Here is a 17,337-nt window from a genome sequence, read left to right on the forward strand (position 1 = left end):
ACAATGGAAATAATATCATTTCTTGCTTAATGTAGAAGAAAATCAATTTTTCAAGGGACATTTTTCTTTAAAACTTTTTTTTTATATTCAATCACCCCAGCCACTTTCAATTTTCCGGTAAATGGTTATTCCGTACATCTACAGGTAGAAAACGGGACCAAACATATACAAGTATATGTCCCTCGAACTTAAGTAGCCGACATAATTTTCAGCGAAAGAACAAAACGATTTTTTATTTTTTTTTAATTTTTTTCTACAACTAAGTAAAATAAATTCTCATCCCCACACTTAGAACGAAATCGTCCTCAATGAGAATAAGGAAAAGAAATAAAATAAAATTAAAACTTAAAATAGCAAAAAGTGAAATAGAGAACGGGTTACTCCCCTGGTTTATATGCAGAATCTTCATCAGCTGTGTATCAATCGAGCGACCGTATAGCATTTCATTCGCGGCCGCAACCTTGGGAGAACCAGTTCCAAAACGCCATCAGAGCTACCATGCGCATAATAATACCTGCAATAACTCAAACTCGCTCGCATGTAGCGGCATACAACAGAGAAAACAAAAACATAAGAAATAAACATATTTTTGTGTTTTTGTCATTTTTAATTTTTTTGTTTTATTAATTATTTTAATTAGCTTTTTTTATTTTTATGTTTTTATAAGTAACAAAAGTAAAAACAGATAATAAAGAAAACCATAATACACATGATACAACTCGAGTTGTCTCCCGAGTGATGCATACAACACGTCTATGCCTCGGTGAATGAGTCAAGGTAGAACACCTCGACTGTCTGATCAGTTATCAGCTAGCCTATGTAATGCTTCAACCTATGACTGTTCACCTTAAACTTCCCGCTCTGATCTTGTATCTCAATAGTGCCATACGGGAATACCTCAGTAACCGTGAATGGTCCCGACTATCGGGATTTCCAATTTCCCGGGAATAACCTCAACCGGGATTTATACAGTAAGACCTTATCCCCACACTTGATCTACTTATTACCCTTCAACTTTCTATCATGCAGTTCTTTCATCCACTCTTTATACTTAAACGACTGAGCATATGCGTGATCCCGGAGCTCCTCTAACTCATGCAACTGGTGGAAACGAGTTCCCTCTATGGTGGATAAATCAAGATTAACCCTCTGAAGGGCCCATGATGCACGTTGCTACAACTTAACAGGAATATGACAGGCCTTCCCATAAATAATCCGAATTGGTGTGGAACCAGACGGAGTCATATAGGCTGTATAGAAGGCCCACAAAGCGTCATCTAATTTGTCAGACGAATCCCGATGATTTGAACCAACCGTTTTCTCAAGAATACATTTGATTCCCCGATTAGTCACTTCCACCCGCCCACTAGTCTGTGCGTGGTCGGCGGTCGCAAGCCGATTGGTGACCCCTTAGTGCTACAACGCCTTATCCATCTGCGAATTGAAGAAGTGAGTACCTCGATCACTGATCAAGGCTTTCGGGACACCAAAACGAGCAAAGAGACTTTTAAGAAAATGCACTACAACTCGGGCATCATTCGTGGGTAGAGCCTTTGCCTCAACCCACTTTGACACGTAATCGACAGCCACGAGTATGTACTTGTTCTACGCGAGATGGAAACGGTCCCATGAAATCAGTGCCCCACACATCGAAAACCTCACAAACTTGAATAGCATTCTGGGCATTTCATTTCGCAATGAAATGTTGCCGACACGCTGGCAACGATCACAACTCCTAACAAACGCATGCGCGCCGTTAAAGATAGAAGGCCAGTAAAAACCAGAATCAAAGACTTTCTTTGCCGTCGAACGCACACCGTGCTGACCTCCTGTCGGTCCCACATGACAATGGCTCAGAATCTGCCATCACTCATTGACATCTACACACCTCCTAATCAGCTGATCAGCACTGATACGGAAAAGATACAGATCGTCCCATAGGTAAAAATTAACATCAGCAAAGAATTTCTTCTTTTGCTGGTAAGGCATCTTCGGGAGGTACCCGTCAGTGAGATAGTTCTCGAAGTCAGTGAACCATGGAAATCCTTCCTCCTTTGCCATAACAAACATGAAACTCTCTATCGGAAAACGATCATCAACCCCGAATCTCCTAACTCTGCTCCATCAAGACGCGAAAGATGATTGGCCGCCACATTCTCGGCCCCATTTTTATCACGGATCTCAATATCAAACTCTTGAAGAAACATGATCCATCGAATAAGACGAGGCTTAGCATCCTGCTTGCTGAAGAGATATCGAAAAGCAACATGGTCCGTGTACACAATCATCTTGGACAAAACTAGATAAGACCTAAATTTATCGAATGCAAACACCACAGCTAAAAGCTCTTTCTCGGTGGTGGTATAGCTCTCCTGTGCGCCATTTAAGGTCTGGCTAGCGTAGTAAATTGGATGGAAGTGTTTATCCTTCTACTGTAACCGCTCCGACTGCGAAGTCGCTCGCGTCACTCATCAACTCGAATGGTAACGACCATTCGGGAACAACCATGATCAGGGCGTTAACGAGTTTGTCTTTTAAAAGATCGAACGCCTCGATACACTGCTCAGAAAAATGAATGGAGCATCCTTCTATAGAATTTTGGTCATGGGTCTCGCCTTTTAGAAAAATATTTGATGAACCGGCGGTAGAACCCGGAATAACCTAGAAAACTACGAATGGATCTCACAGAAGTAGGCGGGGGAAGATTAGAAATGGTCTCTACCTTCGCTCGGTCAACCTATCCCCGCACTAGAAATCCGATGCCCCAGAACAATGCCCTCGCGAACCATGAAATGACACTTTTCCAAGTTAAGTACTAGGTTGGTGTCAATACAATGGGACATCATCCTCTCAAGGTTAGACAAACAGTGATCGAAGGAACTCCCAAATACAAAAAAATCATCCATGAACACCTCCATGGAGTCCTTGACCATATCATGAAAAAGACCACCATACACCACTGGAATGTGGCCGGAGCGTTACACAGTCCGAACGACATACGTTTATAGGCAAACGTTCCGTAAGGGCAAGTAAAAGTGGTTTTCTCCTGGTCATCGGGAGCGATGGGAACCTGGAAGTACCCGGAGAAACCATCTAAGAAGCAGTAGTACTGCTGACCTGCCAAACGCTCCAACATCTGATCAATGAAGGGTAAAGGAAAATGGTCTTTCCTGGTGGCTTCACTCAGTCTGCGATACTCGATGCAGACTCTCCATCCAGTCAAAGTCCTAGTGGGAATAAGCTCGTTCCTCTCATTGGTAACGACAGTCATGCAACCCTTTTTAGGAACCACTTGGACTGGACTTACCCAAGAACTATCAGAAATGGGGAAAATGATCCCCGCATCAAGGAGTTTAATTATCTCCTTCTTCACAACCTCTTGAATTTTTGGATTAAGCCGCCTTTGTGGCTGAACGACAGTTTTGAAATTATCCTCCATGAGGATTTTATGAGTGCAAAACGAAGGGTTGATACCCTTAATGTCGATAATATTCCAAGCAATCGCCTCTTTGTGCCCTCGTAGCACCCTCAACAACTTCTCCTTCTCGACCTCCGTCAAAGCAGGTGCAATAATAACTGGCAGTTTCCTTTCTTCATCTAAAAACGCATACTCAAGATGGGCTGGCAAATCCTTAAGCTCTAAGGAAGAAGGAGGACTTTCTACGGAAGGTCGGTCCATAGGATCGTCTTGTACGATCTCAGCAGACACGCCAGATTCAGGGATATGCGACTCGGTGTCGTCATCTAAGGACTGATTGGTCATGACAACCATCTCAATCTATGGAATCTCCCTATCGAGAATCTGGGTGTCAGAGGCAGATCCTCCACAGATTTCGCTGAAAAACTCCCCAACACGTTCCATGATGGTATCGATGAAGTATAAGGAGTCATCAACAGACTTCGGGTGTTTCAGTGACTGTCGAACGTCAAAGGTAACGTTCTCATCCCCAACTCTCAAAATCAACTTACCCTCGCAGACGTTGATCAACTCCTGTGCAGTGGCAAGGAATGGCTGACCAAAGATAAGTGGGACACTATCATCATCGTTAATGTCCAAGATGACAAAGTACACCGGGAAGATGAACTTGTCGACACAAACAAGCATGTTCTTGACCGCCCCTCGGGGGTATTTCACAGAACGATCAGCAAGCTGGATACTCATCCGGGTAGGACGTGGTTCGCCTAGACCCAACTTGGGATACACGGAATACGGCATGAGATTAATACTAGCACTAAGATCTGCCAGTGCATAAACCACCGCATCATCACTCAAGATGCAGGGAATCGTGAAACTCCCTGGATCGGACATTTTTCAGATAACTTCCTTTGTAAGACTGCAGAGTAACTAGCACTCAAAGGGATGGAAGAGACTTCAGCTAACTTCTCTTTATTCGAAAGAATATCCTTAAGGAACTTTGAATATTTGGGCATTTGCGTGAATGCCTCAATGAATGGGATGTTAAGGTGAAGGTGTTTCAAAAGATCAAGAAATTTGGAGTTGCTCTTCGTCTCTATCCTTACGGAGTCTCCCGGGATATGGAAGTCTAGTTTTGTAGACTCTCGCTGGTGTGCTGGGTAACTACTGGTTTTCGGCCTGTATTGTACTTCCAAGGCTGCGCCTCTGATGCACCTTGGCCGGTGGAGACTCCAACTGAATCTCCTCGTCTACCTGCTCCTCTACATCTACTGTAGGCTCCTCAGTGACTCCTCTCGTCTCCTCCTGACTTACGGGCTAGATACGTGCCCCTGCACCGCTTCTCGTAGTCACAGACTTCGCGAACGCTTTTGGATTTTGTTCGGTATTACTTGGAAGTATTCCTGGCGACCTCTCATTCAGACGAATTTCTATCTTTCCCATCTGCCGCTAAAGATTTTGAATTGACGCTCCCTGATTTCTCATGAATGACTCGTGCTCCCGAAATTTATATTGAGTCTCTTTGTGACGGGAGTCCTCTAGAGTCATAAGCTGCGACAATATCTGTGTATGTTGTGCCATCATCTCCTCTAACGTGGGCCTCTAGTCCCCACTACTCGCTCCCTCACTGGAATCTTGGAATAGACTCTGACGCTGCTGGAAGCCGGACTGATTTCCGTTCCTCCAGTTAGAATTTTGTTTGCCTCTCCACCAAATTATAAGAATTGAAAGAGTTTTGATTTCGGTTCAGATTACTAACAAAGTCAACTGCCTCATCCTAGAAACCTACGGGGCACTGAACGGTATCATGCCCCCTCTACAGATCTCACATAACTTACTATTCACCTGCAAGTCCTTCACAATCTTTGCCAACGCCTCAACTTGTGCTGCGAGTACGGTGCTCGTGTCGACCTAATGCATGCCACGTAATAGGGAATCGACGGTCTTGGTACTCTTAGCTGGTGGTCGCTGGTATCCACTCATGGCTAACCCGTTAAACAAAGCAATGCACTCATTAGTACCCTTCGTCGTCAATAAGTTGCCTCCCGCAGCCGTGTCGAGCATACTCTGAGTCGCGTATGTCACTCCGTTATAGAACTTTTCAATAACTGCCCAGTCTTGCAGGCCATGGTTCGGACATAAAGTGAGTAAATTTTTGAATCTCTCCCACGCCTCGTAGAAGCTCCCAGTGTCCTCCATTTGGAAAGAATGAATCTGGTTACGCAAACGAGCGGCCTTAGCTGGAGGATCGTATTTCTCAAGAAACTGGGTCTGCATGGTAGCCCAAGTAGAAATGGATCCTTGTAGGAGGGACTCAAACCACAGACTCGCATGATCAACGAGTGAGAACGGAAAAACGTGGAGTTTGATGGCGTCTTCAGATACGCCGGCAAGATGAAAAGTGTCGCAAATACGTGCAATGCGAGTGAGATGAGAATGCGGGTTTTCATGGGGCAACCCGTGTTATTGACCAGAATGGTGTTTAGAATGTTCGATGGAATCTGCTAGTTTGTCAGAACTGCGATGGCTGGTGGAGAAATGCTGGATCTCGTGCCCACATCGACCGGACGGGCCTGGTCTGCAACTGTCCTCCTCGGTGGCGGAACTGCGTCGCCCATAATCCTATCCCTAATGACGGATTCGGAAAAAGTAGGAGACGAGGATGTATTACCGACGGACGTAGAAGAACTAGAAGATGGTCTGACACGACGCCTCTCACGCAACTCTCTCTGGTTCGGAAAATCCCTCAGATTCAGGCGGTCCTAGAGATCGAGTACGTCGCATACATCTATTAAAATAAACAAGGAAACTAAAATTAGCTAAACTATATAAACAAAGAAAAAGAAAAACAAAACAAGTAGAAAACAAGGTAAGTCCTAACTCCAGTCGTTCTCAATACGCCTCTAACCGTGTCCCCGACAACTGTGCCAAAAGCTTGATGTGTGTTTAAAGGATGTTTCTTTCTACGGAACACACAACTAAGCTTTAAATTTATAAAACGGATTTTCTTAATAAAACTACACACAACCGGCAAGTGTACCAATCGTAAGTACTATAGAACTAAGGTAGTCCGAGTATCGAACACGAGACACGTGAAAACGTCTATGATCACTAACCCTAGAAAAGACTTTCCTAAGATTAATATTTTTTTAAATTGATTTTTAATTATTAAACTAAATAACCTAACTTACTTTAACTAAATTAAAAGACTTAACTTAACAACACTTAATGAAACTTTGAGAATGAGACTTAACTGCAATTGGAGAAAACGTCTACCTAGGTAAGAATCCTATTGAAGGTCTAACAAGCTAATGGATTGAATAATCTCACGACATCGGTATCTAAGGACGCCACAACTAAGGTTCGCTCAAGAAAGCTAGATCACCTCTCGGTCTAACTAACAAACACTAACTTACACTTAGTTGATTTTAAGAACAAATCGGGAAACAAATTGTTCTAGTGTTCTAATGTCGACTCTCCTCTCGGTCTCACCGACACACGACCCTGATGGAAATGAATACTACGCAACCAAGGATCGAGGAACCATTTGGTTTAACTTAAACTAGATCAACTAATCGCTCACAAACCCAAACCCGACAAGAACCGAACCCGCTCTCGAGCGAACCTAATCCTAACAAGCTAAAGCTATGAGGAGACCTTACTTCCTATCACCTCTTGGTCTCTAAGAAGGTGCCTACCCACTGAATCCAATCAATTAACACACCCATTTAAACCCTACGGTTCCCGCAAACAATCCCTAAACACAAAGTAAAGAGTCAAACAAGCAACAATCAATCAAAACAAATTCAATCAATCAGAGCAAGGTGTATATGAGTATAATTAACAAAATCACAGCCAATAAACACAACCTACACTACAACAAAAAAAGGGCTTTTTAGGACCTTTTGTGTGGGATGCTTGTAAAATAGGGTCCTAAAATATATTTAATAGGACAAATGAACATTTGGGGTCCTTTTACAATGTACGCCACAGAACCGGTGTCCTAAAAAGTTATTTAATAGGATTGATGATTCTTTGGGTCGTATTATTATTTAACTTAATAAGACACTTAAAATTCAAATCCTAATAAATTAAGCTATAAGACATGTAGTTGTTGGTGTCTCATTAGGTAGTAATGTAGTAAGACACTTGATCACTAGAGGTCTTATTATAACATAAGTTAATAGGACATTTGTAGTTAAGTCATAAATGTTCGGTGTTATAGGACCTTTTCTAGTCGATGTCATATAAGAACACAACTTAATAGGACATTTTACACTATGGTCTTATCACTTTAACCTTTATAAGACGCTTAATCATTGTGGTGTTATTATAATACACCTTAATAGGACATTTCATATTTGAGTCATAAAACATTTGTTTTATAGGACGCTTATTCGTTAGAGTTTTATTATGACATAACTTGACACGACACTTGACACCTGAGTCTTATAACTTTAACCTTTTACTAAAAATAAAATGTCATTTAGTTACACAAGTTTTTAATAGCATTTAGATTTTGTGCCACTATTTTAGGTTTTAATGGCTCTTTAAGCATGCTACATTTGCACGAGAAACACTTTTAGTGGCATTTAAGATTTGTGCCCTGAAATTTAGGTTTTAATGGCACTTTATGTATGCCATAATTGTTTGACACGCAGTTTTAGTGAAATTTAGTATTTGTATCACTAAAATTTAAGTATTTACTGACACTTTGCGTGTGTCATATTTTCTTGACAATGTTTATGGTGTCACCTAACATTTCACTACTAGAATAAACATTATAATTTATCATATATAACACTAAGAAATAACGTTGTAAACAATGTACGACATTTATCACCTTAAATTAGATGACAAGAGCAGGGCCGTCCCTGAAATAAATCTAGATTTCAATAACCAATCTTCCAAATTATATGAATCAAATAAAAACTATAAAAACCACTTTTAACCAATCATATAATTTTATTTTTCTTTTTTCCTTTTTATTGACGAAGGGGCTATAGGTAATTTGATATCCTACATTCTTGGAATGTTTCAATATTCTCTCTCCACAAATTAAAACTTAACAAATTAACATCTCCACAATTCTTTGTTTAACCCTTAAACCCTAATCACACTATCGTCGATCATTTGTAAATCCTCTCCTCAAAATTCCAATCCGTCATTCCTTTCATCTTCACTAATGTATTCTTCTAATAACAATTGTTGATTGTTAGATTGAATATATATTCAAACGTGGCGACGGCTGGCTAGATCACATGCATATGATGCAATCAATAGTTTAAAACTTTAAATCTTATCTTCCACCATACTTTGTTTATTGATTTTAATATAAACTCAAACTATTGTTTAATTTTTCTTTTTACGATTGTCTTTTATAGATGAAATCTTGCATAGGATATGCGGCTTAACATGATTTATTGAAGAATCAATGAGAAAATAATAAGAGAATTGCATATTAGAGATCGCAGGAAAAAGAGAATACCAGACCGACGAACATGAAGACCAACCAAAACTACATATGTGTAACAACCCATTTTTTGTGTATCTTTCATTTGTAGTTCACTTTCTTTTCTTTCTTCTTGTATTACATAATAGTTTTATGATAAAACCTAACTATTTTGTTATCAACAATTATGTTATTCATTTTTTATGTTAAGTTACATGTATGTAACTCACCACTCGCACTACATATATGTAGTGGCACGTGTATGTGAACTACATATATGTAAATTGTATGAGTTACATATATGTACACCGATGGGATGCATATATCCCTACAACACATATATGTGCCCAGTAAGATACATATATGTAATCTCGAAACTAAGGTAACATTAATGAATATTTGGGTTATGCATAATTGTAAAAGACAATTGGTTTTTGTTATTCCTCAAAATTATTCTAAACCCTATTGAGCCTGTAGCAAGATTATGGGTGAAGAGTTTGAACCAAAATGACCTAGTAGGTGGTACTGAGATTGGACCAAAATGGTGTGAGGTAAATGTTCAAGCACCAATAAGAATAGATGAAAATTTGGTGAGACCATATGGGTTATTTTCCACAATTCAAGATTGTATTGGTACATCTATCGCATGACCTTGTCCATTCATCTCGGTGTGTATTTGTTAAACTTGTGATACGAATAATTTAAATAACATGGAATTTAATGCTTATACATGGATGTTTATTTGTAGGTAGTCCGTGAGGATTGAGGACGTACACATGATGACTCGGGATTTTTTGGTGCTGGTTTCTTTTATTGCTTAAATTTTTTTCTGTTGAATGTTACAAGAGTTTATGTTAGATAATGCTATAACTTATTTATGTTTTGTTTTTTTGTTATAATAAAGTTTTATTTCTTTCAATATTTAGATGTCTATAACCGGATAGTAAAATTGTGTGTGGACGTTTAAAAATTGGTTGTATAATATGATTCGTTAGGCCTTCTAATTTTTGTCTTAAACGTTAGAATATTGTAAAAGTGTCATAATATGTTTTTTAGGACGTCTAAGTTGTTCATAGATATATTATGCGACCATAAAATTTAGTTTCATAATCTTGTTTGGGATATTATGACCCTTTTCTTGGTACTATAATGTTCCATCCTTAGGGTCCTATAAATTAATTTTTAAGCACGCTTGTATGTGTATCAAAAGTTTACAATTAGGTAAGAACATGTCAAAACATAGCAAAAGTGTCATAATATGTTTTTATTGGGACACTTTTTTGGTTGTTAAAGGATATATTTGCGACCATTAAATTGGTTTCATAATCTTATTTGGGATATCAGGACGCTTTTGAGTTCTGAGACTTATTACGACCCCTTTACATGAAACGCTTTTTGCGTTAAATGAAAGGTCCTATAAAATAGCATTTTAGTACGCTTTTGTTCGTACTAAAAAGCCCTTTTTGTTGTAGTGCTAATTCAATATTAAACCAAAATTTCATTAACAAATCAAGTTATGATGATCAAACAATCCATATTACTTACTAAAACCTAACAATATTCGTCTAACCTAGGTAGAACTAATGAGTTTAGCCTAACATTATTTTTGGACAGCAGGTATACATTAGTTTAAACACCATATTAATAAACAAAAACATCATATTAATCATTCAAAAATCTATCAAGATCAATTACAACTCAATTTTCAATTCAATTGCAAAAAAAATCAAGTTTAGAGATAAATTCAACAAGCATTAAACATTGAACAAGAAAATAAAGTTTTTAGATTGTTTACTTAAGGTTAGGGCTGGAATAAACGATGAGGAATGATGCCTAGATGCTGTCCCAACCTCCCTTAGCCTCCTTCTTCTTCCTCTTAGCCGCCACAAGCTTCAAACTCTTTTTGTTTTCTTCCTTGGCTGCCAACTGCAAAAAACGAATTTTCTTGGTGAAGGGGGTGTTGATTTCGGGATTTTGGGCTGGTTAGGGGTTTTTTTTTGTTAATAATCTTATATAATATCATGTAAGGCTTTGATCTTGTGGGCTTGGGTCAGGCCTTGAGTTTTAGTCTTCAAAATTGATCATAAAGGCCTCTTTTGTCTTCAAAAACCCGAACCTTTTCTCTTGTAATACTTATAACCAACAACAATTATTAAACTTTGTAAGATCATGTAAAAACAAGCAATAACGATTATTTATTATACGATTAAGCACTTAAAACGTGATAAAAAAGGTGCGGAAAATAGGTGTGTTTAACAACACATCATATATATATACATATATATATATACTATTTTCAATAAAGAGAACTCACCAACATTCATGTTGACGTTTATTTTAATATGCTTTTCAGGTAAGTGATGGCTTCGAGGGGACAAGGAAAAGATAGTGATGGATGTGTGTTTGAATAATGTAGAAACCGGGATTTTAATAAACCGTGCGGTAGCAAGTGTAAAACCCTAATCATGTAACAAGTATTCTTATTAAATAAAAGTTAAACTTTTATTGATAAATATTTTACTCGATTATAATTGGCTATCGGCATCTGTCACGACCCGAATGACTTAGTTAAAGTCTTCCGCTTCCTTGATTAAGGTTTTCGGGGTATCAGAGCTAATCGTTATAGAGAATTATAAAATTTAAGATTTTCAAAACTATAACCATATATTCAAACACACGCTCTTTTCCCGTCTCACGAAGCGGGAAGGTAAAAATATATGATTAAGTATTTATTACTAACCTTGTTTAATATGCTTTTCAGATGGCGCCACCACACGTGATAGTGACAGATTCTGAGACTAGTGATGAGGGGGCACCGGCTTCCCCAATTGTATTTCTACCCATGATCGCTTTAGGTCATCCTGGTTCGAGTTCGAGGGCTACACCCCTTAGGGTGTACTCTCGAAAACAAACCCAAGCTGACTACAAGGCGAACACCTCCATCGTGACCCCACCCCTGACTGAGGCCCCACCACCATCACCGCCTCCCTCACAGAGGAGCCGATGATAGTGCAAGGCCTCATAGATGGCGATCGTGTCACCTCCCTCGAAGGGATGTTGGCGGCATATGAGACCATCATCCATGATCTCATAAACCGTCTCGGTGGGTAGAACACAAACAGGAAGAAGACGACCAGTCGTACAACGCCCTGTGTCACTATGTGTTCGCCATTGAAAACCGGGGTGTGAACACAGAGGCGCGAGTAGGGAGTTTGGAGTCCAAGAATGAAGTTATTGGACCCTGTGTTCATTACTTGATGGGCCGTAATATTTGTTAGTTGATGTAGTTGTTGTATAATTAACTTAAACTTGTTATCTTTTGTTACTTTAGCTATGGTGGGTGGATGATTTTAAGGTGTAATATGTATTACACCTAATTTTTAAAAATCTCTTTGGTAGTTATAGAACCCCCCCCCCCCCCTTTGTAAGGTTGTTTAGATCATGAGTTATGTTATGTTAATCTTTTAGTTATGAAAATTTTTCAAAACTAACAATATATATATTTTTTTTCTAAAAAGAAATCATGGTGCATAAAACAAGACAAACTACTACCAATAAAGCATTCGAATTACCATATTCTCAAGAAGAGTTAGCACAATTAATTGCCCATCATGTAAACATGACACTCGATCAACGTGAGGCTAACCGAAATCAAACTACCCTAAACACAACTAATAACGAAACCGGAGAGACTCTTAGAACCGAAACTCTAAATGGCAATCCCACAGGTAGCACGATACACAGGTGCTCATACAAAACTTTCAAGGTTGTGGCCCGAAAGAATTTAGCGGATCCCAAGGACCTTTATAGATTATCAGATGGATCAAGAAAATGGTATTCGTCATGAAAATCAGTAATTGCACCCCTCTTGAAAGAATAAAATATGGGGTATGTTCCTTCCGTGATGAGGCACTCGAATGGTGGAACTCTTTAACCCAAAACTTAGAAGAAGACACCTCTTACCATCTAACCTGGGAATAACTAAAAGAAATGTTAGTGAAAGAATATTGCCCCGGAAGCGAACTACAGAAAATTGATTATGAGTTCTGGAAGTTAAAGATGGATGGTGCCGACATCGGAGGATATACCTTGCGATTCAAAGAATTGGCACGACTGGTACCCCGTATAGTTACGCCTGAATATGCACGAATAGAGAGGCAGATTTGAGGCTTAGCTCCCGAAATACGAGGAATGGTCACCTCATCTAAATCAACCATCATCCAGTCAGCCAGAGAATTGGCAAAATCCTTGACTGATAACGCAGTTCGTATGGGGATATTGAAAGACCCTGGGAAGAAAGCGGTCACCAGAGAACCCGAACAAAACCCAACCAGTGTGAATCAGAAACCCGGTGAACTCAAGCGGAAGTTGAATGGGAACCTGGAGGATAGTTCAAGAAGAAATTTGGTGCCGAAAGGATGTTTGCTGCTAATGCGAGAGGACCCAGAGAAAACTTTGGTCAGACGCTCTCATGCAATAAGTGCGGGAAAAATCACGCTGGTGATTGTTGGAGATGCAACAGATGCAACCGATTTAGACACGTAACTCGCGACTGTTACGTCAAGATCATACCATCTGGTTCAGGAACCCAAAACCCGGGATGTTTCGAATGAGATGTTATAGGACATTATAGGAAAGATTTTCCTAAACTCAAAGGTCAAAACACCAAAGGGAAGGCATTTGAGATGGACGCAAAAAAGGCCCGGAAGGATTCATCTGTGGTCACCGGTACATTTCTCCTAAATAATAACTATGCTTATGTGCTTTTCGATACCGGAGCCGACTTAAGCTTTGTTTCCAAACAATTCGAACCCTTGTTAGGAGTAGAAACCAGTAAGTTAGATACCAAATACTCTATCGAGTTAGCTAATAGAAAGTTAATAGAAACCAATGAAGTCGCACGTAATTGTAATATTCTATTAGCAAACCATAAGTTCAATATCAATCTTTTACCCGTTGAATTAGGCGGTTTTGATATAGTCGTGGGAATGGATTGGATGTCCAAGAATGGAGCTGAGATAATATGCCCAGAAAAGCTAGTTCGTTTAACAATCCAAAATGGTGAATACCTGACTATCCATGGCGATCAATGTAATTCCGAATTAAAACTTTCTAGTGTCATGAAAACTCGTAAAATGATACGTAAAGGATATCTGACACTCCTTGTTAATGTAGTTGATACAAAAACCAAAGAGCAGAAAATGAATGTTATTTCCGTAGTCCAAGACTTTCCGGAAGTTTTCCCTGAAGATTTTCCTGGATTACCCCCTCAGCGACAGGTTGAACTCAGAATCGATCTGGTTCGAAAATGTCGCTCTGATAGTCCGATCTCGGTACATATTAGCACCATCGGAAATGCATGAGTTATCCAATCAGCTTCAAGAATTATTGGATAAAGGATTCAAAATATCGAGTTTCTTAACTTGGAGCTCTAATCTTATTTGTGAAAAAGAAAGACGGCTCTTTTCGGATGTATATCGATATAGAGAACTGAAAAAATTCACCATTAAGAATCGGTACCCACTACCGAGGATTAATGATTTGTTTGACCAGTTTCAAGGATCCATGTATTACTCAAATATTGATCTGCGATCCGGATACCACCAACTATGAGTTGCAGAAGAGGATGTTCATAAAACTGCTTTTAGAACTTTATATAGCCATTATGAATTTCTGGTCATGCCATTTGGTATAACGAATGCACCTGCTGTATTCATGGTTCTTATGAACATAGTTTGTAAGCCATACTTGGATAAATTCGTGGTAGTATTCATTGATGATATACTTATTTATTCACGAACCAAGGAAGAACATGAGCAACACTTGAAATTAATCCTAGAGTTGCTAAAGAAAGAAAAGTTGTATGCCAAGTTCTGTAAATGTGACTTCTGGCTTCGAGAAGTCCACTTTCTAGGGTATGTAATTAATAAAAATGGTATCCATGTCGATCCCACAAAAATTGAAGCAATTACGAATTAGGAGACACCAAGGTCACCCATTGAAGTGCGATAATTTTTGGGGGATTGGCTCGTTATTACCTAGCTTTATCAAAAACTTTTCTTCCATAGATCAAACTTTAACCCAGTTAACCTAGAAAGACAAGAAATATGATTGGACCGAGAAGCAGGAAGAAGCTTTCTATCCACTTAAGCAGAAGCTATGTAGTACACAAATCCTGTCACTTCCAGAAGGAACATACGGATTTGTAGTTTACTGTGATGCTTCACGATTAGGAAACGGATGCGTGCTTATGAAACGAGATAACGAAGGTTGGTAGAGCTACTCAACGACTACAACAACGACATTCGCTACCACTCTGATAAAGCAAATGTTGTAGCTGATGCCTTGAGTAGAAAAAGAAAGAGAAAAAACACTTCGAGTCTTTGCATTAGGATTGACAATTCAGACAAGTCTTACCGCTTGAATCCGTGATGCACAAAGAGTAGCTTTGAAACCTCAGAACATAAAAGTTGAGAAATTGCGAGGTCTTAAGTGTGAATTCATGGCAAAGCCTGATGGTACACTATACTTGATCGACCGAGTTTGGGTACCACGATATGGGAATTTGCGAAACCTAGTATTGGATGAAGCGCGTAAATCCAATTAATCGATTAAACCAGGATCAACCAAAATGTACAAAGATCTCCAAGAATTCTATTGGTGGCTAAATATGAAAGGAGATATAGTGGTTTATTACATCAGCCTGAGATTCTGCAATGGAAATGGGAAAATATTACCATGGATTTTGTGACCAAACTACCAACCACCAACCAGTAACCATGATTCCATTTGGGCTATTGTGGATCGATTAACAAAATCCGCTCATTTCATTCCCATCCGTGAGAAGGATAGCTTAGAGAAATTAACTCGACTCTATCTGAAAGAGATTGTAGCCAAACATGGTGTACCCGTTTCAATTATCTCTGACAGAGACGGTTGTTTCATTTCTCGATTTTGGCAATCCCTAGACGAATCCTTAGGCACACGATTGGACATGAGCACCGCTTATCACTCCCAAACCGATAGTCAAAGCGAAAGAACCATCCAAACGTTGGAAGATATGTTGCGAGTCTGTGTTCTCGATTTCGGCAAAACTTGGGATACCCACTTACCGTTAGCATAATTTTCCTATAATAACAACTACCACTCCAGTATTAAGGCTGCACCGTTTGAAGCTTTATACACGAGGAAATGTCGATCCACTCTTTGTTGGGCAAAGATTGGACAAAAACAACTAACATGACTTGAAATTGTTTCGGAGACCACCGACAGGGTCTTCCAGATCAAAGAAATGTTGAAGGCTACAACAGACCGACAGAAGAGTTATGACGACAATCGCAGGAGATCATTGGAATTTCAAGTAGGAGACCCCGTACTGTTAAAAGTATCACCCTTTCGGAAACGAGGAAAATTGAGTCCTCGATATGTTGGACCATTCATAATCACCGATCGAATTGGTCCTGTAGTATATCTACTCGAATTGCCTTCAAAGTTGAACGGAATACGCGATGTGTTCCACGTATCAAATATGAAGAAATGCTTATCCATGAATCACTTATTGTTCCCATTGAGGATATTCGAGTTGACGTTTAGCTTCGACTCGTCAAAGAGCCTGTAGAGGTCACGGACTAGAAAATGCAAAAGCTTAGAGGAAATCGAATCAAGCTGGTTAAATTTCGTTAGAATTCAAGGCTAGGTCTCGAGTTCACCTGGGAACGACAAGACTAGATTTTGAGAAAATATCCTCATCTATTTCCAGTAGAATCTGAAGCCAGTGACACTTCCTAAATTTCAGGACGAAATTTCTAAAATGAAGGGAGAATGTAACACTTGGCAAAATTTATCGTTAGTGTAAATATGATTAGCAATACAATATCATTATATGAATAAAATCTTCCTTTATTAAGATTCAAAATTGTGCAAAGTCAACAAAACGTCCAAATTTTGACACGTAACGAGCATAACGTGAAATAACCTCGGGCAACGGGTCAGAAAATAAATAAATCATTAATACGATTAAATGGCCCCAAAAATTTAAAATATATGTTAAAACATTAGAGATAATTTATTAACGTAATATTAGAGGGCTTGAATCGCAAAAACTGAGAAATAAGTTAACGGAAGCTAGTACAGGACCAGGAAAGGACCTGACACAAACTATTTTCAGAAAAATACTTTTTATTATCCGTATTGTCAAAATTTAATTTCGTTCAAAGTCTGACAAAAAAATATTAAAAACGGGATCCTATTGATTATCTAAAAATCGCAATACGTTAAACCGATTAACCAAACTATTATATTATGACCCAACCCTTTCATCTCCCCCCTTGGCCAGCTCACCTTGCCACCTCACCACCCCCACCTTCCTTTCCTTCAATAGTCATCCTCCACATCTAATCACCAATCATTACCTGTCATCTTCCACATCAAATTTTTTAACCTTGAGGATATGCTATCATTACTTATCTTT

General features: G+C 39.1%; 1 protein-coding gene across 1 annotated transcript; it reads left to right on the top strand.

Annotated features, from left to right (window-relative positions):
* Positions 1–13,552: 13,552 nt before the first annotated feature.
* Positions 13,553–14,230, top strand: LOC143622547 (uncharacterized). The gene has a single exon (XM_077093660.1). The coding sequence runs from the start codon at positions 13,553–13,555 to the stop codon at positions 14,228–14,230; it is 678 nt and encodes a 225-aa protein (XP_076949775.1).
* Positions 14,231–17,337: the final 3,107 nt, after the last annotated feature.

Source organism: Bidens hawaiensis, unplaced genomic scaffold, assembly GCF_021521415.1.
Source record: "Bidens hawaiensis isolate Kalapana, Puna unplaced genomic scaffold, B.hawaiensis_p1.1 tig00003217_1, whole genome shotgun sequence".
NCBI lineage: Eukaryota > Viridiplantae > Streptophyta > Magnoliopsida > Asterales > Asteraceae > Bidens > Bidens hawaiensis.

What these genes read in the sequence shown, in the direction of transcription:
- LOC143622547 (XM_077093660.1), top strand. Translation starts at nt 13,553, where the DNA reads ATGGACGCAAAAAAGGCCCGGAAGGATTCATCTGTGGTCACCGGTACA.